This window comes from Stigmatopora nigra, chromosome 22 (assembly GCF_051989575.1).
Source record: "Stigmatopora nigra isolate UIUO_SnigA chromosome 22, RoL_Snig_1.1, whole genome shotgun sequence".
Classification (NCBI taxonomy): domain Eukaryota; kingdom Metazoa; phylum Chordata; class Actinopteri; order Syngnathiformes; family Syngnathidae; genus Stigmatopora; species Stigmatopora nigra.
This window is the reverse complement of record NC_135529.1, coordinates 7,068,216-7,095,965: the sequence shown is the minus strand read 5'-3', so window position 1 is coordinate 7,095,965 and position 27,750 is coordinate 7,068,216. Positions and strand designations below refer to the sequence as shown.

The window sequence follows — 27,750 nt, the reverse complement described above, 5'->3', positions numbered from 1 at the left end:
AAAATGATTGTTATGACGCCCAACCAATCAGCTAAAGGAGGTGTTATTTTATTGGTCTTCTCGGATTTCTATTGGTTGTCCGTAACGAGGCGTCCTCAGCAGCGCCACGGTTAGGTTGCAGTGCAATGACTTGTGGTTCATGAGGCAACAAACAGCACCGTACGCCGCCAGGAGACATCAATGGTGGAGTACGCATCATTTCAGGGAAAGGTCTGACAGAGACCGTTACTGGGGCTTACATGGAGAGCTGAAACTGAATATGAGGTTCACGTCCTTAATGATGTACATATCGTCGGTTCTAGTATTTATTTTCTATGTATATATCGATTTTTCTGAAGCTGCACCTCGCATCAGTCTATACGATGCGTCGCCTATTTCCAAGAAGCCAGACACAGCCTCCGACACCTGGAAGACCCTCCATACGGATCCACCTCTCCGTTTATCCGAGAACGGGTTCGCTTTGACACGGTCGTCAGCTACCGGTGTCGCTAGCCATATTCCCTCGAACGCCTTCCCACCCGCACCGATTGAGCCGACTACGACCGATTTCGACTCCGGGATCCTTTCAGACGCAAGGGAAAAAATCGCAGTGCTGACTTCCAGGTTGAAAAGATCTACCGATGCACGCGCAGCACTCTTTGCCCCGGAGAAAACGCTCCAGACAATGATGTCCATGGTCTCTCAGCGGTCGGACAACGATGCGTGGTCGGCAGATCGGATCGACACATCTGTTACCTCAGTGGAGAATAGCCAAGGTGAGTGTCTTAGAATTCAATAATAGTGAAAGTAAACCGTTTGTCCCTCATTGTTTCGATTTCACTTACTTCATAACCATAAAACGACTCACTGTTATTCACCTATGTGTAGGAATAGAAAGGATTGCATTGAGCGTTTGACGCAGAGAGCCCAAATAAAGCACATTGCAACAATGGCCAGACCCCATCAATTCATGGATGCTGCACCCCTTCAAAGATCCCTAACATGAATTGTAATATGGTCCAGTAAAAAGAAATAAAATCAACAACACTGTCCTCTGCGCCGAACATTAAAGTGGCCTGCATGAGGCCTGTTAATAAAAGATGTGTGGCACATATATTACAGTGTATAGGAGGAGGAAGAGAGAGAGAGGGAGGGAGGCAGAGAGGGGGGGCTAAGGTTGATCCTGTTGTTGTTCAATGAGGGTCTGCCAGGCCACACAGCATCCACACAAGCCCATCATGGTTTTGTATTAGGCCAAGCAGGATTTATGTTCTGTTATGATGTGAAATTACATGCCGATCTCCCAGCGTATGCCGCTTGTAATGAATGTGGAGTATGTAGAACAAGCATACGCGACTAAAATGGTTAGGCAGCCGAAGCCATGAATGAGCAACGACACTGGTACCCCCCTCCCCTCCACATCAATGGGTAAGTAAGGCTTGATTAAGTCAGTCAGAAGCGCAGTTGTCACAATTTATCTTTTAATGGCTGTGGTAAGCAGATGTTTGGGATTGTATTTTTTCCCCTTTTGCCCAGAGTACTTATGGAAAGCTGATTTCCACAAAGTGGTTTAAACAAAACATGAGCAGTGATCAGGTTTTTCTTTTTTTGGTCAAATATTGTATGAAATGTTCGGTGTCCACAGGGGAGAACGCTATTGGTCTTCTTGTTACTTCCTTATGAAGAGGACAAAAACTCTGGAGTTGTATTTCATATTGTGTTCTGACTAATCTTGACTCCCGGTTACAAAATTTCAGGTTGTATTTGCATTAACTCATTCCTACCTAAATAAACTTATTGAGATAAAAGTAGCTTTGGGGTTAGAGATATAAAGAATTTGATGCAAGATAAACAAAATGAATTGGTCGGCTATTGTTAAGACTTGTGGATTAAGTGGGGTTCTGAACATCTACAGTATTGCAGCATCAGTTAGATACGAGGTTGTTAAAATATAGTTAAAGATATCCAGATGTTCAATTGTCAGTAGTTTGGCCGAATGAGAGATTTTCCCCTCAATTTGACTGAATTTGTGTAAGGCACTATTCAAAAGGGAAAACATCCCAGACCTATTTTTAATGCTGTTATGTTTTGTGTTGGTTCCTCTACTCTCTATTTTTAAACAATTTTAATTTGGTAATATTGCACCTTTCCTGAAAGATTATTATAGCAGGACAAATTTCCAAGACTTTGGACTACTAAATTAGGGTTCAGATTTTAAAAAAATCTCCATTGTCTGTATACTTTATGAGGTCATTAATCAAAGCCTTTTTGAACTCTATGACCAAAATGTTTGTTTTATTTTATTTTTTATTTCAAATCACAATGAAGCTCAAGTTTGGTGCATTCCTGAGTTTCTGTCATTGTTCTTCTGAAAAGGAAACACTCATAATACATGATAATATCAACAAAGACGTCACATCTCAGGTCCTCACAGGCAGCTGCACTAAATAAGCCTTTTCTTGCCCTCCAAAATTTTTGCAGTCTAATGCCCGCAGGGAAAAAAAAAGAAATAAAATTGGTTTTCACAGTTGGAGTAGACAAGCAAGTACTAAGCGAGGCTGGAAAGGAATTTTGCGACTTGTTCAGAACGGCCTGCACTGTTTGAATAACAGCCATGCTGTCACAACACGTCGCAACAGTCAAACAGATATACTAGACAAGGGAGATGCGAGCCCAGCCCCCTCAGCCCTTTTGCCCTGCACAAAAGTCTATTTTAATAATCAGACATAGGATGTGTTTGTGACTAGAATAGTTAAACCTCAGACACAGTGAAAAGCCCAATTTTTAAGAATGAAAAATGGTGAGCGTGGATAGTGGAATATTCATTAGCTGGATTTCACACAATCGGGACAGACAGTTCTACGACTGTTACTGTAGCAAAGAGCCTGGAATGAGGGCTTGCATAACCATAGGCCTTTTTGTTTTGGTTACATATAAAAGTGCAAACAACACATAAAGTCCAACACCATCTGAATGGTATTTCAGAGCAGGAATAAATTCAAATTTAAGTATTTGTTTGACCTGATTTAACTAGAAATGTGTGTGGTTATTGTATTTTTTTCACGACACTGCATTTTTTAAAATTACTGTACTGAAGTGTGAGATATTGTAATGTTTAATGAGCTCTGTAGTCGCAACACGCTACACTGAATCTGATAAATAATAGATAGCCACTGAGTGCTTGTCAAGGTCATCTTTGTGTCAACATAACTTGGATACATTTGTCAAGTACACCATTATAAACTGTCTAATGTATACCCTTTACAAACTTCCTTAAAATCAGTTTATTGTTTTCAAACATGATGTGATTCATGCCATTATGTTTTCTCTAATATCACCTAATGTAAGGACACACGTTTTATTTGGGTCTTTTAAGAAAACATGTTTATTTCTTTTATTAACAATAAGTGTTAGTTATGCTTGTTGTGTTTACAGTGTTTTTTATGGCTGCAGTTGGGCTTTTAAAAAAACATATTTTCAGGCTTTCTTTATTCATGAGTTTCGCTCCTCACTGTCAAGCACCAAATAATTAGATTACTTCCAGTTATTCCGGTTATGTAAACGCAGTTTCACCATTTGTTTTGACCGATTGGCGTGCCTATCTGTCCACCTAGATGGCTTCTGCAACTGCAGCGCTGGAGGTGAGGGGATTTTGTATCCTGACGAGTGCAACCAGAGTACTGGCCAGTGCTCATGCCTGGATGGCTATACTGGTCTACAGTGTGACGAATGTGAGGAGGGATACTTCACCAATGGCACCAGCGGCTGCCTACCCTGCGCCTGTGACTCATTTGGTGCTGAGAGCCACCTGTGTGACAGGTACTGTTCTAAACCGTTTCATCGCTTTATTTAATATACGAAAAAGAACAGTCCAAATAAATGATTTAAATACTAAATATTAAATGGATGCCTGTGTAAACTACTAAGCACAGATTTCAAATACTACTGTTCTAGATTGAGAAATCAATATACGTACTGTATTATGCAATTTTACTCAAACCATTCATGACACATTTGACATAGTTTTGTAAAATGAACAAACAAACACAACAGCACTGACTTTGAAACAGTTAAATTTGGACCATAGCTCATAAAGGTCAAGTATATAGAAAGTTATTTCAGCATTGAATATAGTCTTGTCTTAGACTGTCTGAGCCTGCCCACTGCCAAGGCCAATGGCCTTGCGAGGACCCCTATAGGAGCTAATCACTGTGAGTACGCAGATTAGCCATCTTTCCGCCCCCCTAGCCTGCTGTTGCTTTCAGCATTTCTCTCATTAAGTAATGTGAGGCTTTTTATTTTGATCACTACTCAGGGACTCGGACAATATGGTGGCAGTGAAAACTTAGCAGACTTAGTGAGCTGACCTTATGGACCCATGGTTCAACATAATTTGTTAATCATTGGATTCTTTTTTTTAATTATATTTAGTACATTTCTACTTTATTATGAATTGGACTTGTACACTGATGGAATTCTTTTATGAACAGGTTATTTTCTGTCTAACACAGGGGCGGGCAAACTATTCCAGTAAGGGCCGCAATGAGTGCGGGTTTTCATTACAACCCATAAAGAGGACACCTTATCACCAATCAGTGGTTTGCACTCGGGTGCTTCTTGTTTTCTGCAGAAAGTTCATTGGTCAAAGTGTTTGTGCTGGATCGGTTGGTACAAAAACTTGCACCCACAACGGTCCTCGAGGACCGGTTTGCCCATCCCTGGTTTAACATCAAGATGCAGTCAAAGGCTATTTGAGATATTTCATTGTTTGTTGCGCACACAAATGTTGCTAAACCAGTTGTCTGTCATCAAAGTAAGTTCATCCTTGGTGGGATTACAAGCTTTACTAAGTCAGGTGACATTTGTAATTGGATCCTTGTTCAGTGTACTTAAAGGCCCCTTAATGAGATTTCCTCCTCTTGTCAAGTCATAATATGGCATTCGCTCTGCTCACTAGTCCGCTATTCATGTGACAAAAATGAACTTACGCACCATTCGCCACACTTTTTAGATAATGCTTTATGAGACCAAGCCACTTGAATCTGCTATAACACTTGGATCACACCTTTATTTGGGTCAGCTCTTGTTGGTATTGTCTAAGGGGCATTTTTTTGAAAATACTGCTCCAAAGCTGCCAGTCTGGAATGAAATATTTATTGTAGGTGCAGATGTTTGTGCCTCTGTATTTAGTCAGATTGTTTATACATATTACTTGTAGTCAGGGCATGCGTGTATCACTTTCCCCCGTGGACAAGATAAATTGCTGGGGATTATTTCTGCATCCACCACTTTAGTATTACTTTATTATATCATGTTGTGGATGGAGAAAATGTGCTTAGAAACACTCCATTAAAAAACATTCTATTAAATGGAGAACAGGATCAAACCATCATTCCAAAACACTTTTATTTTCAAGGTATCAGCATATACTATGTGTAGTTTATGTACCTCTACAATATGTCTGACTTTCTATTTTCAGCGTCTGGTGAGACACATGACTTTCTGGGTTTCCCCTATGTAGCCAAGTGCATAGTCAATGTTTTGGCATGACAACCTGAGATACTCATTTGATAATCTTGTCTCGTGATTGTGCTTTAAAAACAGTGCATACTTATATCCAGTGGAATTTTTTTTGGCCTCAAGATTTTGCAAATGAAAATGAGTCAGTGCATATTTGTTCATAGAGATAAAAGTGCCCAACCCACAATGAAGTCCAATGATGGGTGGGTTTCAGCAGTCATGAATCTTACTGCGGAGTTGAAGTATCATGCTGAAAATAATGTTATCATTAGAAGAAAAAAATATAGTACTCTAATTTTTGTATTTCTTGTGAGTTTTGAATGTAAGTCTTTGTTCTTAACAGTTGTGTGTATGTATGTGTGTGACTTTTTCAATACTACTGTCTGAGGTTGGAAAATGTTTATTTATTTATTTTTTCTTCCATCATGTCCTTGTTTTGGAAAATGGTTTGTAGTAAACATGATCGCCCTGCATTCATGGAGTTTGTGGTGTGAACTCCATAGTCTTTTGTTTATATTTACAACTGATTAGTTTCTGTTCATGTTGAGTATTCACCAGGTAATTAAGCCCAATATTTTGTCACCATAGAGATGGAATGTTTGCAAGCAGATCATTCTTATTCAACACTGACTAGCAACCATGCCAAGTGACGTAGTCGGCAGCATGCTTAGTCATGCACAGACTTATCAGTTTGGTAATCCACAACACTCTATCTCGGTATAAACTATGTGGCAAGCTGCATAGTGATACATTGTTTTTTCCCCCAATAATACTGTAATTTAAGATAAAGAAGTGTAATTGGAAGTGTTAACAGTTACTCCACCCTTAAAACTCAGCTATCCTATCTTACCTTTTACTTTTCTAATGCTAGTTTACATACAGGTTTGTAACTTGGCCAGCAAAGCAAATGACGCATTTCTATTTGCCTTGCATGTGACCTTCAGAAACACTGTTTACTTTCTATTCCCCACTTTCTTCTGAATAATCTGGAGACATCTGCTGTACGCGTGTGTTCTTCCCAGCCTTGTCTTCAGCATTGCCCACGCCCCACTAAGCATCACCGCCGGCTTCATCATTTGCATTAAGTGCAGTTGTTTAACAAAGCCCCATTTGTATGGGGACCCATGCACATGCTCACAGAAATCGCTTCCAGTCACTTGTGATTTATACTTCCATTGTTTTGAAGTCATTGTGTGTAATTAATGTTTTGGAGTACATTGTCTGGGTTGGAGGATAGATCATGCTTGACTTGGCATTGTGTTTTTTTTCTTGTCGGAGATTACTTTGAAAGAAGTAGCATTGGGAGAGATTACGCTCATGTGTCATTCAAAATTTGTTTTAAATGGAGCCGTCTGTATTTTCTATAATCCATAAACTACAGTTATTATTGTATGTAATGCTTTAAAAACAAAGTGGGATTATGCAAGTTATATAGTTTGTGGTCTATGAACATGCACACATCTATTTAAACTTCCCAATTTAGTATATCATATTTATTAAGAGGTGGGTCTGATTCATTTTGGACATGATTATAGGTGTGTGTATATAGTATGTATATGTGTATTTTGTAAACATAATATTTATGCTTGTAGTGTGTTAAAATAGGTTTTTATTCTCTTATGCCTTTCCAGCTCAGGGATATGTGTATGCAAGGCAGGAGTGTATGGACCCAAGTGTGACGAGTGCCACCCAGGCTTCTTCCACTTTAGCAGCACGGGATGCCAGCATTGCCAGTGTCACAATCATACCAACTACTGCCATCCACAATCAGGTGAGTCTCCTCATAATAACGGATGTTGGGACATTTATCCTATATAGATTGGGAGGAGTTTTGGACTTTGCAAGACTGTGGGAGACAAGTGCAGGTCCTGATCCATGATCCTGTAAATAGCAAAAATGAACTGTACATGCAAATCACCAGACAGAGATACTATTGTACAGTGTCGATCTCAAGATCTTTTTTTTAAACTTTTGAGTGGGAAAGAGGATTATGAGACAAAAGACGGCTGAAGTATTTGAGGTCAATCAGTGTATTAGCAGCTTGCCTTTTTTCTTTTTTGTACCATTTTTCACCCTCACTTCAGTTGTTCTACCATTATCTTACTTAAAACAAAAATGCAGAACTGCCCTTAGCACGTCATCAACAATGCTATGTGGTTTCACATTTTCACCCTTTGTTTTGAGTTGGCATTATTTTGCATGTTGAGATAAAAAAAGATCCTAAAAGGGAGAATTGTACTTTTGAGGAGATGAGCTGTATATTGAATGGTGATCAGTAGCCAATTCCTTTGCGAATTGACAATTCCATAACAATACAGTACATTACATTCAATCTGACTAATGGGATAAGTACTCTGTACCAAAGTACAATCATCTGTAGTACACAGCAAGCGACAACTAGATTGGACAGAGAGCACTCTCGTCAAGGAAATCTCAGGTCACGAAATCATCAATTTGTTTCATCCGAAATGAGAGTTTTTTTTCATGTTGATCCTCTTCAGGAGGATCGCTGCGCACCTTTTACCAGTCAAGCTTTTAGTCCTTCAAAGGACGAAAGGTGAAGGGGTCTATGATGATGTATGTGATGGGGGGGGGGGGGGGGGGAGTTTAACAGCCATATGTCTTGTTGCTATTATGCATGAGCAGATGGACTTCTAAGGCCTCACTTGGACTCCGTGTTCACAGAGTTGGTGGATTAACGAAGGTTTTATAGTTCTCTATAAAGACTGATCCTGGCCTCTCCCCTAGGAAACAATACAGTGCACTCAAACAAGAACACTAAGCCCAAATTCACATTTTTCTACAGCTGTATCAGAGTAAACCGCATCATTTTGTTCAGAAGATGGTGCGAGTTGTTCATCATTCGTTTACTTGCTTCCTTACAACTCTCTTCCTTTTTTGTTGTTGATGTTGTTTTTATTATATATCATGCTCCATTCTTGCCCCAGGTTTTATGGGTGATACACCTTCCCCTTAAAAGAAAAAAAATTCAAGATTTTATGAACATGCTTTCCTCAGGTGTGTGTCTGAACTGTGAGGGCAACACCCAAGGGTCCAATTGCGAGGAGTGTAAGCCAGATCATTACCGCGGCCGTAGCACTGCCTTGACTGAATCCTGCGTCCTATGCCCCTGCTTCAACGCTTCCTCCACTGGCACCTGTCACACTGGTGAGTGATTCTCTGACCACACGTAAATGCACAATTACTGTTATATTTGCATCCTTGCTGTAACATTTACAAGGCAACGCTTTTTTTTTTTTTTAATCCATCTCGCCGTTTTGGCCAATACTACCCTCTGTTGCCAGGAGAAATTCAAGTCACAACGCCTCTAAATTATGAATTTTAATATTGTTAAAGCCCATACATAAAATATGATTTTTTTTTCAAATTCAAGATATATAATTTCCTGGCAGCACCGATTAGCCAAGCAATGTCACTGCGTGGGATCAATTCCTGCGCAGTGGCGGACTGGCGACCAATCTAGGGCATAGTCTGCATTTCCCTTCTTTTTTTATTTTACCCAGTTTTAACTTTGTAGGGTTTTTATGTTATTTTTCATTAAAGCCCCCAACTGGTGATGATAGAGGAAAAAGAAGATCATTTTTTTAGGAATATTGTAAAACTTCAGTTAATGAAATCCAAGATTAAATGCCTTACTTTTAGCTGGCTAAACCGTATGTGCACATTTCATTTTGGTCTGTAATTAAGAATATTTCTACAGATTTGTGCTACATGAAATAATGCTTTAATTTGTCAACAAGCAAAACTGCCTAAATTGGGATTGAGTGACCTTTCTGCTCGAGGCTTTGTCTGCCCTAGTTTAACACCCCACCTAAATGTTTTTCTCGGCAGCATTCTGGATTGATTGACTGTCGTCGTCATGAAAGCTATAATTTTGTTAACCAGAATACTGCAGGGTTTGAAATAGGTTGCAGCCAAACAAATAATCTCTTTCTTATCAGTCTCCTGCATCTTGAAAATAATTCACAGCATGCCAGGCAGAATTATTCTGGTGTAATTAGTGAGTATTTGTTAGGAAAACCCACTCCTCTTGCACCTTTGTGAGAAACCCCCTGTGCACACAGCAATCCTCCTCTAATGTCAAACACCAGGTTTTTTGGGAATGGCACTTTTTTTTAACAATCTGGATTGATGAGATTAAAAATGCTGTCTTTTTTCTTTTGCCCTCACCCACTTTTATTTTTTATTTGTATTTTTTTTTTATCTTTGACTCCATATAATAACCTTCCCCTTCTTAAGCCAATCCTTCCCAGCCACCCATGTCCCACAAGATTCCTCCTGCATGGAAACAGCCACGTATAGATATACGCTCTGGTTGTTATGTTAGGATTCCGCCTGTTGGGGACCGCGCTAGTGGTGCTGCAATGTAGAAGGGAGGGGAAGGGACATGAACCAGGCTGAGCTGTGCTGGGACAGCATGAGCACAGTTGGGCCATTGCAGCGCCACTCAGGCAGTAACAGACTGTGGTGGGGGGGATGGGCTGTTTTTTTTGACAGCATCGCTATAGGAAGAAGTGAAAAGACATTTGCTATCACATTTACAGTGTTGTGGTACTGGATGATTTGAAGCCTAGCACAAAAGCTGACCCCCAAAACATGGGTCATCTAGCCAAGCACAGTAGCAAACATACTCTACAGTACCCCAGATTAATGTCGTACAGTAAATGATTTGTGGGTATAAGATTATGGAAAATGACGATCTCCATTATGATATGCCGAGAGGTGAAGTGGAACACTGTTCTAGATCAGAATGTGGGTCACACATTAAATCACTCATGTATGATTATATCTGCACCTACTGTTGTAAAGTGTCCTTCATTTTTAATGTTCCTTCCCTGTGTTTTTGTAACTGATGTGCCAGACGGTCCCTGCCCAGTTACCGCTGTGCTACTTGCTTAACATAGCAAATACAGTAGAAAGATGGTTGAAGTAGTTGTATATCACGTCTTTTAGCCCGGTGTGTTGCTTCTCATGTTTCCTTTACATTACATAACAGCACAGGTCAGCTGCATTTGAACCTTCAAAAGCTTATCAGGAGCACCATGTGCCCAGCTGCAATACAACCCAGTCATGTGATCATCTGAGATAGAAAACACCATCTAGGCCAGTGCCTGAGTCATACCACATGGATCGCTTCATAATCGTGGTGTTGAGAATCCAGTCGAGGGCCGGGCATTGAAATCATGCTCAGCTTCTGAAAATAACAGGACAATCGCTTCAACAATTTGGATTTGAGGAATATTTCGAGTTTTTCCTCTGTCCAATTTGTTTTCTTCTCAGTCAATCATTAGAAGAAATTGTTTTTTTTACCTAGAAAACTTTGCATTTACCTTTTATGTAACTGCAGTGTGTACAAAAACATAATTTAAAGACCTTATGGTGTTTAATATAAATGAATGTCACTGTTACTCTTCCCCCTCATGAAGAGATAACCTGGCAACAATAAGGCAGCTTCTAATTCATCTATTAATAATTTAAGTATCAAGGCTGAGAGACAACTACCACTGTTTTGAAATGCCCTTACCTAAGGTCCTTGCTCCTGGATGTGTTTTGTTAACGAAATGGGATACCTGCAATCATAACATTTAACTTTATATACCATAACAATAATATTTTGTAGGATCCAAAGCACCAAAATACAAAATCGCCATCCAGTGATTTCTCTATCGCATTTGTGCCATCATCTAATTTAAACATTTTGTGAATTACAGTATTTTTTGGCAAATTTTCCTTATTAATCTCTGGAAACTACAATTATCTAATCTCGTTTATGTGGCCAATATAACAACAGCATGTATCTCTAAATAATATGTTAGAATTCACTGTACTATTATTATTTAAAATCTGTACGTCCTTTTTATTTTTACAGACTAAAGTGATTCAGGAATACCATTTCCCAAGTCCCCAGTTGTACTTGTTTAACAATACAGATATACTGTCACCTAGTGGTCTATTGTTATAATCTCATGCCAAGCATCCCGTGAGCCTTGCAGTTTTCATTGGCCATGAGAAAAAGAAGAGCCAGTGTAAACCTGTTAAACTGATTACAGTGAAGTAGGCAGTAGTCAACATAAGAATTTGAGATCTGGCCTGATCTTGTGAATGCACCTGAGGAAAAAAAAAACACAATTTTAGAACTTTGGGGAGTATGTGAATCCATTCTGATAAGCATTGTTGTGTGTTCTTGATTAGATACCAGTGGCTCTCCAGTGTGTGACCAGTGCCTTCACCCTTATTCTGGCCCACTGTGCGACCAGTGCAGCGCTGGATTTCACAAAGCACAAGGGGCTTGCGTGCCATGTGACTGTAGTGGGAATGCAGATCCTCAGGGTCCCACCCAGCTTTGTCACCCCGACACTGGCCACTGCCTCAGCTGCATTAACAACACCACTGGGCCCCAGTGTCAGCTCTGTGCTCCTGGATTTTCAGGGGATGCTCGGGCTCATAACTGCAGCCGTCTAAGTAAGTATATAACTTTAAATTGACGAAAAATGATATCGACCACGGCGCCCCGGCGGACGGTTGGTTAGCATGTTGGCGTCACAGTTCTGGAGTCAAGAGTTCGATCTCACTTGGGTAACCTGCCCGGTTACCATAGTTAGCTGAGATAGGCTCCAGCACCCCCTGCGGCCCATGGGAAGATAAGCATTTCAGAAAATGAATGTATGAGTGATATTGTTCACCCATTTAACATTTCTTCAAAATTCATTGTGAAATATCCACCGTTTTGTTTTGTTCAATTATTCTATGCCCTTTAGAGATGTAGCTAAATCATAAAACAATTATGAATTCATCAATATAAGCCATATCAACGGCATTGGAAAAACTTTAAATATTCAAAGGGAATATTAACTAAATATTTCATGCATTCTTTTTCAAAATTCTTCTTTCAGAATTCCACCATGTACTTTAATTTAGATGTATTTTTAATGTTTGGTGGTGTGTATGGATTTTGCGCATGAATTATTGAGGCAAAAGTGTCCAAACATTTTTCAGCATGCAAAATTGAATTGTGTTTTTCTTTGAAAATATGAAACCAAGTGGCTCAGCTTTATATAATTATTTTATTTTCCTGCTTGTTTTGAAATTCATGCTGAAAATGTGGTAGGTTAACTGTGGCTAGACATTTTGACCACTAGGGGTTGTACAACAATGAGACATTTCCATTTTGATGTCCTGAACAATGATGTTGCTACATTGTGATTAAACTTGTAGTAGCATGTTTGTTTGCTTGTTAGAATGAGGTCTATTTTTTTCATGGTTTAATGACTTTTCTCTCCTCAGCACCTCAGCAAGTTCCCACACCAGCTAGCAGTACCACGACAGAGCACTCCACTTCTACCGCATGGTCTTCCTTCAGCAGCAGCTTGACCATCACCAGAGCGAGGAACGTTCCCGCCTCGGCGCCCGACGGTAACCTGAGCACAACTCTGAGCACGGCCACCACCACTCAAGCCCTGCTGACAAGTCTGAGCGGCCCCACCGACAACACCACGGCGGCTCTGACCGACGTCTCCTGGACGCAGTTCAACATCATCATCCTGGCCGTCATCATCCTGGTAGTGGTTGTGCTCTTGGGTTTTGTCGGAGGCGTGTACACTTACCGAGAATACCAGAACCGGAAACTCAACGCGCCCTTCTGGACCATCGAACTGAAAGAGGACAACATCAGCTTCAGCAGCTATCACGACAGCATCCCCAACGCCGACGTGTCGGGCCTCTTGGAGGACGAGACCAACGAGGTGGCGCCCAACGGCCAGCTTGCGCTCACTACACAGGGCAACTGCTACAAAGCATAGTGCCCTTTCGACTGCGTCCGGACTGGGACTGGACTTCCATGTTTTTTTTTCTTCCCAGATCACACAAAGCTGCTGCAAATGACCAAATCCAAAGCTCCCTCACGTATGGTTAACTGCCATGCTCGTCAAATAAAAGCTCTGCGAACCAATAGCGAAATCGAGCCACAAGCGAGAGAATACATTTCCCCCCTTTTTTTGTTTTACATGATTTTCATGAGGAATGAGTGTCCAAAGAGAAGTGTTTTATTGATGTTGTCTTTCCTGAAGACATTGTACTGCGTCGATTGGTAATCAGTGTGTCTACGCTAAAGTAATGACCTTAACGCCAGTTAGGATTTATAGTGAGTGACCCAAGCAAGCATTTTCACATCTTTGTAAAATGGACTTTAGACTGTTTGAGTTGATCACTCTTGTGAACTTAAACGGACATCTTGATTGTTATTTAATTTGAATTCTCTTATGTATTATTTATTGGTTAACGTTTCATTCGGGAGAGAAATGCTGCACATGTATGACGTGTCGACTCATGGTGTTTTATCTTGTTCGGTAGGTTTAAGCGACCGCTTTTGTTTCTAATGTAAAATTTGTGTGTCATTTCAGAAAGAGGGACAATGAAGGCTGCTGGCATATACATCAGCTGTTTATAGCTTGCTATCATTTTTTCTTTGTTGTTTTTTTTCTGAAAAGATGCCAGTACACCTGATGTATCCTCGGGAGCGATTGTTTCAGAGGCCTCAATAACCATTTCGTAGGAAAACACACTGTCTATGATCCACAGCGACTGCAGGCCAGTGACTAGCATACAGTGTAAAATGCTTACTGAACCCTCCAACATGCACTTGGCAATCTATTGCTGAGGTAACTTGGCAGCAACCATTGAACTCATTCATTGCCAGTTTCCCCAGTTTAAATGGATGTTTGACCGTTCTATCCTTCGTTGGCAATGTGCGAGTTTTGGGGATGTGATCACTTTAATGCGAAGGTCGGGCTTGATGAGTAATTGCGATTTGTTAAACACGCTGTTTAAATGTAAAAATGTTTGACTGCGAAACTGCCTAGCATGCTGTTGAGCTTCCTGAAACTGTTGGGTCTTGATAATCATTCCCGCGTGAAATCGGTGCCACGCAAAATTGTCAACGTGCTCCGTGACTCACTGAATTTCTTTGTCTGGCAGTTCCACTACAGACGATGAGTAATGCTAATTGTGAGATTTAACTGCTCAGGTACTGGCTTTCCCTAATGTGATCTATGTAAATGTGTACAGTGAACGAATGTGAATAGTTGTACAGGTAGAATATTGTGTGTGTGTGTGTGCACTCTAACTCACCAGGGCACGTTGTTGCAAGTCAGCCCACAGCTTTTTGATATATTTTCTCTTTCTTATCGTCACTGTCATATATGCAGATGGAGGACTCGAATGCACCGCCAACTGGTATTGAATGAGCAAATGTGAATAATGCCACCAAAAGTCAGAGCTCAACTCGTAAATAAAAAAGGATTTAATGGCCTTTGTGTATTTTTTTTTCTTCTTCCATCTTTGGGTCTCAGCTTTTTGTTCCAGCTGATCCAGTACGGAATGTTTTAACCTAGAAGACTTCTGAAACAAGCAGCAATGGCAGTCAACTGATTCCAGTTTCAAGACAGGAAAAAAAATGGAACATTTTCATTGGTTGGGATGAAAACCTGCCGACCATTTTCTATGTTAAAGTGCCAATGTGCAACGTGGGAATAATAAAGTCATTTGAGTTATGTTTACGGTGTTTACGTTGATTTCTGTTTACAGCAAGATGATGCAAGCTGTGCTACCATCTTTCTTTGAAGGATTTGTGTGTTATTCTTGGATGTAGGGGTTGTGGCCTTAGGCCAGGGGGCTGAACCAAATCAGGTGCATTGGGTGACGTGGTTGGTGGGAGAGTGTATTCAATCCAGGTTCGTCCATAAAAAAAACTGTCAGTGAGTGGTACCACTTACTACGTAAGTAAACTATCATGAGCCTCCAGCTTGCAGCAGTCGTGCTCATGTTGATATGATTCATCCAATTACAAGAGCTCTTGTCAGGACCTGTGAAGAACTACAGGATATTGATGCAATATCAATTTGCTATATCAAGATCTATGAAAGTAAAAGTAATAATAAGCAACCTGGATGAAGTAAAAAAAATAATAATAATCTTGTAATTCCTTAACAACATCCGTTGTGAACACGGAATCAAAACTTTTCGAGGCTGAGAGTTGCCTTTTAGAATGGGAAATTTTAGAGAACCATTTTTCTGACAAAGTTTCCTATTCGCTGACTGATGGACGAGTGGTTAGAGCATCGACCACACAGTTCTAGGGTCAAGGTTTTGATCCCAGGTCTGCAGGGTCTCTTCGTGCTTATGTGGGTTTTCTCGAGGTAATCCGGTTTCCCCACAGATCCCTAAAACACGTACAGTAGACGGTTTGAACACTAAATTGATGAGCGTGAATGGTTGTCCTTTGTGTCCTTGCGCCCTGCAATTGGCCACCCTGATGTCCCCTGCCTGATGACCAATGTGAGCTTGGATAGGCTCCAGCACCCCCCGCGATCCTTGTGAGTATCAGCAGTTGTTAAAATGAACGAAAGTTTCTTTGACTGCTTTTGAAATATCACAGCCATTTAATAAACAATTGAGCAATAAATCTTCGATATCGCCCAATGAAATCATTGTTTGGCTTTGAATCAATCCTATATTTACAATTTGACAGACAAAACTATTAAAAGAATCCCCCTACCTGTCATAGGTGAAAAAATGACTCATGCAGGTGTTGTGACAGAAAAGTGGGCGTGGCGCTCTTACGGGGGCGTATCCACCTTCATAAAGTGGGATGTCATACACACGTGCTAGTGTCGTGCATAATGGAAGAAGGCTTGCCACGCCGAATTAGCAAGAGCAGAAGCTCTCGTTTAGGAAGCCTGGCAGTCCAACAGTTCACGCATCTCGCCTTATTTTTGGTGTGTGCTGCGCAGCTCGGCTTGGTGTGCATTCTTCTCCGGGAGCGATTTCTCCAATCAAGTACACTCAACTCCAAGGTAAGACATGAAGAGCACACTTAACGTTTGGTATACATGTGTTGCCCATGTGACCCAATATGTGGGAGGGAAAACTGGAGTACCCAGAGAAAAGCCACACAGGCCCAGAGAGAACATGCAAACTCCACACAGGTGGACCGACATGGATTTGAACCCAGGCCGCCCGGTCTTAAGTATATTAATAATAATAATAATAATAATAATAATAATAATAATAATAATAATATATATGCACATACAGCAAGTGAAGAAATACATTATATATTAACAACACTGCCAAATTCTTCTGAAATACACCCAGGTTAGGAGAATGTAAAAAAAACAGACTAAGTAACTCCAAGTATCGATGAAGATATTGCCTTCCTACTTTTCATATCTAAACATATTTTTTAACATTACATTTGTTTGCTTTTCAGTGTGGGGAGAATGAAAATGGTACTCCATCAGGTAAATATTGTCTCATTTTCATGCAAAATTTCTGCCGCGGTGTGGTATTGAATGGCTTCTCGTTGCAGCCCTCAGACTTTCACAAGAGGATGAACAAAAGAGTGCTCTACTAACAGGTAAGAAAAAAAATATTGAAATAATTATCATTCTATAAGTATAGTAACATTTCACTTATAAAAGTTAAGATAAAACAACTCTGTATGCATAATTGAATTTGAACTTGGAGAAAGTGTTAAACTTTTTAAAAACTGGATTGAGCAAATGAGCAACATTAAGAAAAGGGAAATCATTCTAACTAGTAAAACAGTAGAGTTCATGGCCACCAACAGCGGGAACTCAGCCTGATTGGAAATATTCCAACAGAGTCATAAATGTTCAGACTGTGATGCTTGCAATATTGAACCTTGGCACTGAGACTTGTTGACATTTTTTTCTTCTTTTACACGTTGCCAAAAATGACTTAAACACCTTGACAAGCCCAGGCCTGACAACATAAACACATCCGTTTACTATGTTTAAATCTCCTCGCTCAATTTTGAGGCCTAAAATCAGGCCTATTTTTTCAGTTTCGATCAAAGATGGATGATTTAATATAGGATTTGTGATATGACTGAAAAAAAACACTTTTTGTGCAGTAAAAAGTAACAAAAACAATAACAAAGTATCACTACACCAAATTTCATAGCCTTACATTGAAAAACTGAACAGAAAAGCATTTTCAAAAGGGCCGCTTATGCGACTTTTTTTCTTGTCTTTTCCAAGACATTAAATATCAAGTCTCAACAAATGTTATTTTTGCAATTATACTCATTTAGAATTTGCCTGCAACATTTTATAGAAAAAGGTTGACAGGAACTACAACATAGTGGATAAATTGCATTTTTTTTATATCTAATCATGATACATAACTACTGTTTTTTTACAATTAACTCATTCACCTATGCAATATAAGTGAATGGGTAAATTGTGAAAACAGTAGTTATGTATCATAATTAGATATAAAATATGCATCCTGGAAAAGAGTTCAAGGACCAGCCCCCCCAAAAAGTTTGACTTATTTGGGATTTTGTCATGACCTTTTCCAAATATGAAACAAACTGCCTTCAATGAGTGCAACATCGTAACTCATGAATTTACGGTCACTATTCTAGCTCCTGTTGATAAAAAGACAAATGGCAAATATCTCCTCTGGGAAAGTAAGAAGGGAAATGCCTATTGCCACGGAGGTTTCCTCTACTCCAACGGGAACCTGGTCCTTCCCAGTAAAGGCGTCTACAGAGTCTTTCTGCAGATTACCTACGAGAGTAATGGAGAACTAGATAACTATGACGGCGTGGTGATGCTGGTCAACAATGTGTTCCTTTTCCACGATTCATACCCTAAGGATAGGCCTCTTCTATCATCCGTCGACACAATCAGCTCCAACACAAACCAATGGACCAAATCTCTACACACGAGTGGCACGTTTATATTGGAAGCAAACAGCACGCTGAGAGTGACGTCGGAATATGTCAACCTCATTTCCTCCAAAGAATATTTGGTGTTCTTTGGAGTGGAAATTCTTCAGTATCTTGTTTAAGATCATCGGACGTGGCTTTTATATGCGCATTGTTGTATATCTCAACACAATTGAGCACTTTTCATGTGTCAGAAGTTCAAGATTTGTAACTGTGATGACAAGTGATAACATAAGAGAAATATTCTAAGACAGCCTATGTGTCTGTTGTTATATTTCATTCTCTTTTTTTACAAAACCATGCTTATATTACCACTATTTATGGGTTGCTCCACTTGCAGGTTGAGAAACGGATTTGTTTGCTTTTAACCATTGTCATTTTTATTTGCTATGCAAACTCTGGAAATGTGACTGTTTGTGTGTTTTGTAATGTTTTGTAATTTCTTCCTGAAATGAAAGTAGAAAATAAAAAAAAATTGTAAAGTGGAAGAACTGATGATTTTGAAGTTGCTGTGAGCGAAGGTAAAAACTCTCTTGGAACTACAGGTGTGTACAAAGGATTACAGACGCTCCCCTACTTACGAATTTTCAATTTACAAACAAACGGTACATACGAACATTTCTGCAAATTGCGTTTATGTCGAAAAATGTTCTAGTGAGAGAGGTGCAAAGAAGAGGCAAGCCATTTCATTTGAAACCAAAGTGGCAATAATAAAGAAGCTTGATGCGTGTGAGAAAGTGGTGAGCGTTGCACAGGAATACAACTTGAATCGTTCGACAGTCAGTACCATTTATAAACAGAAAGATTGAGCAGCAGGACCCAAATATTGAATGTTGCACAAAGGTTGCAAATCAATTGAATGATGCCATACAGTGCTACCGCATTTATGATGAAAAGAAGAAAACTGCAATCTAGCTTTTAATGCTCTGTTGACGCCAACATCTAGCGGCAGGATTTATTTTGTAAATCCAGCCGAAATTACGTCGAGGCCTAAATTAGTGTGCTTGCCGTCATACTGGGTGTATTGACAAAAGAACTGGGTGTATTAAGAACTCTATCCCAGCAATCACTGCACTACTTTATCTTTGGGAAAATAGTAGAGTCGGGGGCTGCTTTACGTAGTTGTCCTATCGACTGATTTATTTTAATTTATCGTGATAACAATTTTAGTATTGGTCCATATTAAAAGCACACTGGCTTATAAGACGCCCTGTCTATTTTGGAGAAAATTTAAGGCTTTTATGTGCGCCTTATAGTCGTCAAAATGCTGTAGTTGAAATTGTACTATGCAGTTAGTAACGTTTTTAAAATAACTTTGGCTATTGAGAGGCAGAAAGAAATGATGACATACATTATTCAATGGGAAAGTGTTCCAACATGAAATCTGACTCAGGTTTTGAAGAGGATTGTTGTCAAGCCAGTACTGCTGAACTTGTAACACCTTTCATTGGAACTTGTATTGGCATGACATAGTGGGGATTTCTTCATGCTAGTGAAAGTAGAATTAGTGTGACTTAATGAATTTAATAGCAGTGAAAAGAGTAGGCTTGAGGCTTCAGTAGTCGTCATTCATGAACTTCTGAGTCAGGGTGTCGTTTAGCTGAGAAGCTCCAAGTACGTAACAGGCACTTTCCCTTTTTGGTCTCCCTTTTCGCCAACCAGCCAGTCGGAGTCCATTCCTGGGACTGTGTAAACTGTAATGATCTGTAACAAAAAGCCTTTTTTTTTAATGGCCATAAAATAGTTTTGGGGGTTGGATTGATTCGCTGATCGCCACTGGCAAGTGTCCAAAAAAAGCCAATTTGAGCCAAATGTCTAATCTCACCTCATCAGCTAGGAGGAAAAGCTCACTGGAATCAGAAGGATCATAATCATATAGGACTTTGGCCATGCGCGTGCCAGCAGCAGGAGCTTGGACTTCCTCAATCTTCAGAGTGTCCATCTCCCCAGTGCTGTTGAAACTTTCAGATATCAAGTCTGCAGTAGCTTTGGTGCCCGTGGAATTCAGGGCAAAAGCATTTGGTAGTCTGGTAGGAAGCAGAGGAAAAGGAGTACATTGCTGTAACCAAAAGGTTACGCCAGACGCGAGCCTCCTTCGGCTTTTTTTAAGTTTCTGTTGAGACATTCAAAACCCACCCACACGGTCTATTATCTTGATCTCACCTTCCAAGTTGTTTCTGTAGTTCTTGCATGTGAAAGTGACACTGCTTGTAATAAATTGCTTGCGCCTCCACAAATTCATGTAGGCAGCGGAGGTGATTCACCTGGAGGGAAATTATAATAGTGTCATGCAGTCAGAAGATCGCAATGAAGTTATTTGAAACATGCACTAAAAATAGAACATTTTGTGTGTGAGATTAACAACCATGAAGTGAAATGTATTATAGGCGACTTACATGCGTACTGCTGATACCCTCTAAAAGAAGCCGTGTAACTTCTGCCTGGCGGTCAAACTCTGTTTGGGCTGACCTGAGTTCATGTTCAGCCTGAAATGATCATAAGAACATTTGTAACATTCCAATTAAAATAATTAAGTTAAATATCTATTTAGATTCTTGTTGGAGAATAATACCAGTGATTCCTTTGGTAAAAATTATTTTCATTTTGTCTTTAATCAGGTCAATCAAGCATTGTTTAAAAAAATGTCATAGTACTTACTTTTTCAACTTCCTCGCTCCAAAGCTATGAGATGTAAACAGACAGCAAAAGAACAATACAAATAGAAATTATTTTTTTGTAATGAATGCATATAAAACGCATTGGATGGCACACAAAAATATAGTGTTGCTTCTCTGTTTCTACTCGGAAGCCTGTGAGTTATAATATGAAAATACAGCCTTTATTTGGATGAATAAATCATCTTAATGTTATGTTAGTGTTTTTTTGTTAAAAACGGAATCTCCTTACAGCAGAAGCACTGGCAGAAAGGACATAGTTGCGTGGTCTGGTCTCCTGAAAATCTGGCGCCACCTTTTGAAAATAATGAAAAGGTTGACTTTAATATAAGACATTTTTTGTAACCTTTAAAGCACGTGTCAAAGTGACGGCCCGAGGGCCAAAACTGGCCCACCGCATCATTTAATGCACAGAAACTGCACCAAATTATGACAGTCAGCCGTGAAGCTGTTTCACATTAATATGGAAGAAAATCTGATGAGAATCTTTTGGAAATTCATAATGATGACTAACGAATCACGAAATGTTGGATTAAGAAAATACTAGAAATAATTTCCAACTGCAGCATTTTCTTCCATTAATAATGAGTGTATAATGTACACATTTACCAAAAATGATAAAGAAATTAAAAACACAAACAAAAGTCAGTCCACTAATCATTTGAATATGTAGTCATTCCTCAACACCCAAAACTTGTCTTCGACTTAGATAGAAAAATGGCGACTATTAAAAACGTGGTCAATACTCACATCGCCCTCGCACTTCCATGGTTGTAAACACAAAAGAAGTGAAATCATGAATAATACTATAACGATGTAATAAATAATTTAGTGTGATGATGCATTCCGATGATACTGTGCGGTTAACTCACCGCAGCCTTTGCCTCCGCCGCTTTGGCTTTTTTTAAACGTGATTTGGCCACATCCAGATCAAGGCGAAGATTCTCCAATAGGCGCCGTTCTTTCTGCAGAGACATGTTGAGAGTTTAATAATTTGATGACATACAATGCCGCAGGAGTGTATGTTAGTCCGAATAACATGACTTCCCTCTAGTGTCTCGTCCGCAGACATGCATGAGTTAAGAAATAGTAATCTACTATTAAACTAAACAATTATACTAGTATCTCCGGATTTATGTCGTCTATAGGTGCTAAATAAAAACAAATTGGACAATGAATAATATTTTCTACGCCTTGGGCAAATTTAACATGGTTACATTCTTAATGTTTCGAAGAGGAACACTGAGAAAAGATGAGAACTCAAGTAAATATTGGCAAAAGTAGTAAAGTGTTGCAAACTGACTGTAATCGTCCTCCAATCTCCTTCCAGAAAGTTGCGGAGGGGTGTCAGAAAACTGATGGCTGATGTTTGAAGAAACTCCCTCTCAGATGTTCCTAATTTTTGCTCACATTCTCCCACTTTGATTAGAGTGCTTCCTGTAGAAGAGTGAAATGAGCTGAGGAGACCATTATGGCATTTGTCTGCATTACAAGGTGATTATGCAATTTTTATTTCACAATGAAGGCTGTCATAATAAATGTATTAATGACAACTAATGCATCATGGAATTAGTTGACAATTATTTTGATTGGAGAGTCATCGTTGTCTAACTTCAAATTGTGCAAACCCATTTTAACAAGAAATTATATAAAATGACTCATTTCACGCCTACCATAAGGAGTGTCCAGACCAAAGTCGTTGGCAGCATCCTCCATCAAATGACCGAGAAGTTCCCCGTTGGTCACTCTGGATGGTGCTTTCCAGTCCAACTTTTCATACACAAACTCTTCAATTCTAGAACCTGCAGAAAGTTCAAAAGTTAATTCATAGCAATCAAAAATGTTATAAATCTAATTAAAAATGCCATAGTTATCCACAAACATTGCGTCACAAGGAATTATTTATGTTTAGAGAGGCTGATCAGTCAACCATTATAGTACTTGTACCTCATTATAATTCAGTACTTAAATCTACTACTAGTCACACTCTAGTCTAGTCTTCATATAATTACGATGTACCTACAATTGAGTAATGTGAACAGAGGGATCCCACAACTGGGCTAGAATTTAAAAAAAATACTCACCTCTGTGATCGACTGTAGCATGAAGAATCAAACAAACCAAATGTTAAGCTACAATACTTGGGCGTATGACGGTGAGGTTTTTTTGTTTGTTTGATTTGACTTTATTTACCAACTGTAGCCTACTGTTGATTAAATTATGCTGAAGTTAATATTACTGGTGCAGGGAGATGCCATTTTTGTTTGTTTGGGTATTTATATTTTGCAGCAATTAAATAATTTTTAAAATTCTTCTTTTTCTCTTTTGATACTGATGTCTTACTTGGGTTGGGCTGCAGTAAAACCTCTGTTTGCCTGTAGATCTTCTCGGTCCAGTTTTTTGTGCAGTCTGCACGGCTCATTAGGTTTTCATAGTGAGCATCCAACTCAGTTTTCTCTGCCTGGCCAAGCTTCTCTTCTGTAAACTACACCAGGTAAATCACAAACACAGTTGATGCACATCTTCTGCATTATTCTCCAATTCAGAAATGCTAAATTACACAAAAGCAATTATATAGTAATTATGCAATGCATTATATAAAAAAATAAGGTCATATTTTGTGTCATGTAAGACACACTTGTATACTCGGGTTGTGCAAAGTATTTAATCAGTAGGCGCGGTAAGGGCTGGATTGGACGTCTATTGCCGTCAATGGCAGCCAGTGAGTTTAAGAACTACGTCATGCTTCCGTCCGCAACATTTTGCATCGCTGCTGTATTCACGGGCATTATACTAACTTTTAAGGCAATGTCATCCTAACACGAACCTAGGCGAATGATGTTTTGGTTGTGTTGGTTGCATTAGCCAGTATGCGACGCTACAAAAGGTTCGTTTCAAAACATATGGAAGAAGCAAAGATTGGGTCCACAAGGCCAGTGCGGCAGTGAGAACATTTCTTACCTGAACGGCCCGTGTAAACAGCAAACCAGCACCCGTGGCGATCTTTTTCACGTTAAAGTCCATCGCGTACATAAACGATGGAGGGGCTCTTCCACTCCAGTCCGGGAGGGCGATGTCACGGCTCCAGAGAAGAGCAGATCGAAGACCTCTGGCGGTTAGACGTCACGAGTCACGACAACAATCATACTTCTATTCATCTATAGTCCAAGTTTGTTTTAATAAACTGGGCATTTAAAACCATGATCTTGTGTAAAAGGTAGGAAACAGATCAACATTTTAAAGTGATTTCGATTTCAAACATATTTTGAATCATTTGACAATTTGAGTTTGATTTATTTAATAAAGGGAGAATTCATATTAATGAACAAGTACATGTAAATATGTAAGATCATAGCAGAAGGCCAATTTTCAGTATCATGTGCAGGTTGATGTTAAAAACAGTCAGTGTGTTTTATTTTCTTTTTTTAACAATTACAATTAAAATGTATTTACAATAAACCTGCTTAAAATAGTTATTTATCAAGTTATTGACGCCAGTAGAATAGAATTGTTGTTGTTGTTATTGTTGTTGTTTTTGTATGATGACCGAAGCAACCGGAAGGCAAGTTGGCGGTAATGACACAACAACCAGCCAGCGTCCTGAAAGCGCGTCGCAGATCGATAACGAAGTGAGTTTATAAAATATATCCATGTATATGTTGTAGACAAATGTGTTGTCAACTTATTTCTAACCCTCTCTTGTTCATATAGTGTCCTATCTTTTTGTTGGCTACAGTAGTAGAACACAACAGTCAGCTAACTCATGTCAAGCTAGCTACCGATTCTGGGAGATTACTAGATAGCCGAGTTCGTTTATATTGTATTTATTCCTGACTTTCTTTTTTAAAACTTATGTCATTTGATGAAGTTCATATTGATCTGCTTTCCAGTTTGGGGATCATCGCCGTAACGTAATGCATAGCAGTCAGATATGGCTTGGAAGTCAAGAACCCGCAGTCTGCAAGTGTTTGACACGGAGTTGAGTGCTGACACCGTAGAATGGTGCCCGATCTCTTCCCGACACAAATTCCTGGTTTGCGGGACTTACCAGCTTCAAAAAGGCGTAAGTGTCCTCGCTTTCTCTTCTCAATATTTTACTTCCAATGTGCTAAATCTTCATCGGTTCCGGAAATCGGCTAACTTGACGTGTTGTGTACAAGTCAGGCTGGCACAAATACTTCAGATTCCTGCCTTAATCATAGTGCGTGAACTATGAGCAGTCATTCAACTCAATGGCTGCCATTGACGGCGCTTGACGTCCAATTCATTTTGACTGGGGAGAGAGAATGATCAATTGTTCATAGGTCGATCAAGGCGTTGAGAGCTAAGCATTCACAGCCAGGCGTACCGGTTTAAATTGGAATTCATTCAACGTCAATGGCATACAATGAGTGGATTGCTATGAAAACACATTTTTACCAGTTTGGGTCGCAGCTAGTGTGCATCTCTGTTTGTGTTAATACTTACTGCTCATATCTGAGGTCAGGTTTTCTTTAGAACACAATGTGTGATTAAAATGCTTTAAAAAGTAACCAATCATAACACAAAATAGTCTTAAAATAGATGTTGTAGTAACAGACTATTCTCCAGTATGTAAAGCTAAATCATTCCTCATAACTAACTTATACAACTTTTTTTATTTTGTGAAGCATTGATAATCATTTTTGTATTCACTCTCCTGTTATAGAAAGGGGAAGACGGTGGTGCCCCAAGCCGGACTGGCCGTTTATACCTTTTTGAACATCGGCACAAAGGTTTGACGAGTCCCCCTCTCACTGAGCTCCAACGTATAGACACAGCTGCCATTTTAGATTTAAAATGGTAAGACGTTTAAAGGCTTTCCAACACAATAACAGACAATTTAAGTGTCTGTTTTAAGTTGTTGAATTATCACTTATTTATTCAGGTGTCATGTACCTGTGTCAGGAATGGTCGTGTTGGGACTGGCAGCCGCCACTGGAGAATTGCAGTTGTATACTCTGTCAGAAAGCCAGGTGAGAAAATGTGACACAATATTTCTGTATTGACAGTGTCACAGTAGTGAAATCTTTCAAATTATGTATAAAAAAAAAAAAATTAACATCATTTTGAAATTGGAATGAATTTCTTTTATCAATTCATTAGGCTTTCTTTTTACTCATTAATGTGGAGATCTACACTCATAGCTGTGTATTCAGTAGGAAGGCAGCAGCAATCTGCAGGCCCTGAACAGTGTGGAACTTGGAGGAGACCAGTTGGCCTTGTCCTTGGATTGGTCAACCGGAAGATTGGACAGGTAGGAGAATGGATTCCACCTCCAGCTGCACTTTAGCTAGAACGAATAGCGTGTACAATGATGTCTTTGGCACATAAACTACGGTTCTCGTCAGCAGCAGTGATGTGCGGGTGGTGTGCAGCGACTCTGCAGGTCGTGTTAGTGTGCTCTCTTTGGATGAAGGTGCTCTGACAACTCTGTCACAGTGGAAGGCCCACGATTTTGAGGCTTGGATCTCAGCCTTCTCCTACTGGGACACGCAGTTGGTTTACTCAGGTTAGCAAATCCTTTTCAGAAATTGTATACCTCACTATTGGAGAACTCTTAATTTGGTGTTACTCTACTGGAGGATGTCAGAGACAAGTAACCCTTTAACCAATACTTGTGTTTGACTCACTCCACCTACCAAAACATCAAGTCATGAACCCTGCATGTGTGTGTGGTTAGGCGGAGATGATTGTAAACTCAAAGGTTGGGACCTCCGGATCAGCCCATCCAGTCCTACATTTGTCTGTAAAAGGTAATTGATGTCGGTATCATTTTTGACGAGCTACCAAATCAACATCTCCGTGTCGTTTGTCAAAAGGCATTCAATGGGTGTGTGCAGCATTCACAGCAACCCACATCGGGAACACATCCTAGCTACAGGAAGGTAATTGTTACAATGAACACATTCTTTTGCGTGCAGTTTTTTTTTTTTTAAATAGCACCAGTGTCTTTGATATTTTGTACTTTCCTCGCGCAGTTATGATGAGACGGTCCTGCTATGGGATGGAAGAAATATGCGGCAACCTTTTAGTGAGAGTATGCTCGGTGGTGGGGTGTGGAGGCTCAAGTGGCATCCGACTCAAGAGCACCTGCTTCTGGCAGCATGCATGCACAATGACTTCCACATACTTCACTGTCAACAGACTATGGGTGAGTAAAGGGGTAAAGGAAGCATTTCTGTGTTGGCATTTTCTTTCTTTTTATTTTTTAATTCTAGAGTCCAACAAAGGAGCCTGTCCAGTTGTAGCCTCATACATTCTCCACAACTCTTTGGCATATGGGGCAGACTGGTCTCGATTGTCACTGGAGGAACCCGCTCCTCTCTCACCTCCTGCTAGCGAACCAAAGGAACATTTCACAGACGGCGACGGACACTTAAGGATCCAGTACGAATCCCCCACTGCCAGTTTTGACACTTCCCTAGAGGATGACTGTGGGCAATACATCCCAGAGGGTATCACTCCTCCATCTACCAGCTCTAATGCATGCCACACAGTCACACCGAATGACGATGCCTCTTCAATGTCATTTCTTCTTGCCACTTGCTCATTTTATGATCATATGCTTCACTTGTGGCGGTGGGACTTGGCACCAGCTGAGACACAGGTAGAGACCAATGTATGTTGACCAGTTTTTTAAAAATGGCGCAGAATGTATAGTTCCTCTATTACGTGACATATCGTTGACTTTTTCACCAGAGGTAGTGCATCACAATTATAATTCATGTTCCGTTGAATAAACTGGAATCTGTTGACATCACCACACACTAATTTTTCCAC

General features: G+C 39.8%; 4 protein-coding genes across 7 annotated transcripts; 3 read left to right on the top strand and 1 right to left on the bottom strand.

Annotated features, from left to right (window-relative positions):
- The first annotated feature begins 135 nt into the window (after positions 1–135).
- LOC144215783 (multiple epidermal growth factor-like domains protein 9) lies at positions 136–14,827 on the top strand. Its single transcript, XM_077744921.1, has 6 exons — positions 136–755; positions 3,594–3,798; positions 7,131–7,270; positions 8,518–8,667; positions 11,713–11,982; positions 12,805–14,827. Exons 1-6 carry the CDS (start codon positions 140–142, stop codon positions 13,317–13,319), a joined length of 1,896 nt encoding a protein of 631 aa, XP_077601047.1. The 5' UTR covers positions 136–139; the 3' UTR covers positions 13,320–14,827.
- A 1,367-nt stretch (positions 14,828–16,194) lies between these two features.
- Positions 16,195–18,765, top strand: LOC144215578 (lymphotoxin-alpha-like). Its single transcript, XM_077744613.1, has 4 exons — positions 16,195–16,370; positions 16,787–16,817; positions 16,886–16,933; positions 17,969–18,765. The coding sequence occupies exons 1-4, from the start codon at positions 16,197–16,199 to the stop codon at positions 18,394–18,396; spliced, it is 681 nt and encodes a 226-aa protein (XP_077600739.1). The 5' UTR covers positions 16,195–16,196; the 3' UTR covers positions 18,397–18,765.
- Positions 18,766–19,387: 622 nt separating this feature from the next.
- LOC144215576 (endophilin-B2-like) lies at positions 19,388–25,160 on the bottom strand. Of its 4 annotated transcripts, XM_077744609.1 has the most exons (14): positions 24,998–25,160; positions 23,911–24,058; positions 23,293–23,434; positions 23,034–23,045; positions 22,623–22,751; positions 22,253–22,386; positions 21,822–21,914; positions 21,700–21,711; positions 21,182–21,244; positions 20,933–20,956; positions 20,671–20,760; positions 20,438–20,538; positions 20,100–20,301; positions 19,388–19,978 (listed from the first exon to the last, which is right to left on the bottom strand). In XM_077744609.1, exons 2-14 carry the CDS (start codon positions 23,980–23,982, stop codon positions 19,871–19,873), a joined length of 1,182 nt encoding a protein of 393 aa, XP_077600735.1. In that variant the 5' UTR covers positions 23,983–24,058; positions 24,998–25,160; the 3' UTR covers positions 19,388–19,870. The 4 variants fall into 4 exon arrangements, with proteins under 4 accessions (XP_077600735.1, XP_077600737.1, XP_077600736.1 ...); XM_077744611.1 differs by lacking the exon at positions 21,700–21,711; XM_077744610.1 differs by lacking the exon at positions 23,034–23,045.
- On the top strand, positions 24,000–27,735 carry LOC144215575 (diphthine methyltransferase-like). Its single transcript, XM_077744608.1, has 11 exons — positions 24,000–24,166; positions 24,502–24,578; positions 24,840–25,012; positions 25,637–25,770; positions 25,856–25,943; positions 26,130–26,224; positions 26,322–26,479; positions 26,651–26,723; positions 26,790–26,855; positions 26,949–27,121; positions 27,189–27,735. Exons 3-11 carry the CDS (start codon positions 24,881–24,883, stop codon positions 27,596–27,598), a joined length of 1,329 nt encoding a protein of 442 aa, XP_077600734.1. The 5' UTR covers positions 24,000–24,166; positions 24,502–24,578; positions 24,840–24,880; the 3' UTR covers positions 27,599–27,735.
- Positions 27,736–27,750: the final 15 nt, after the last annotated feature.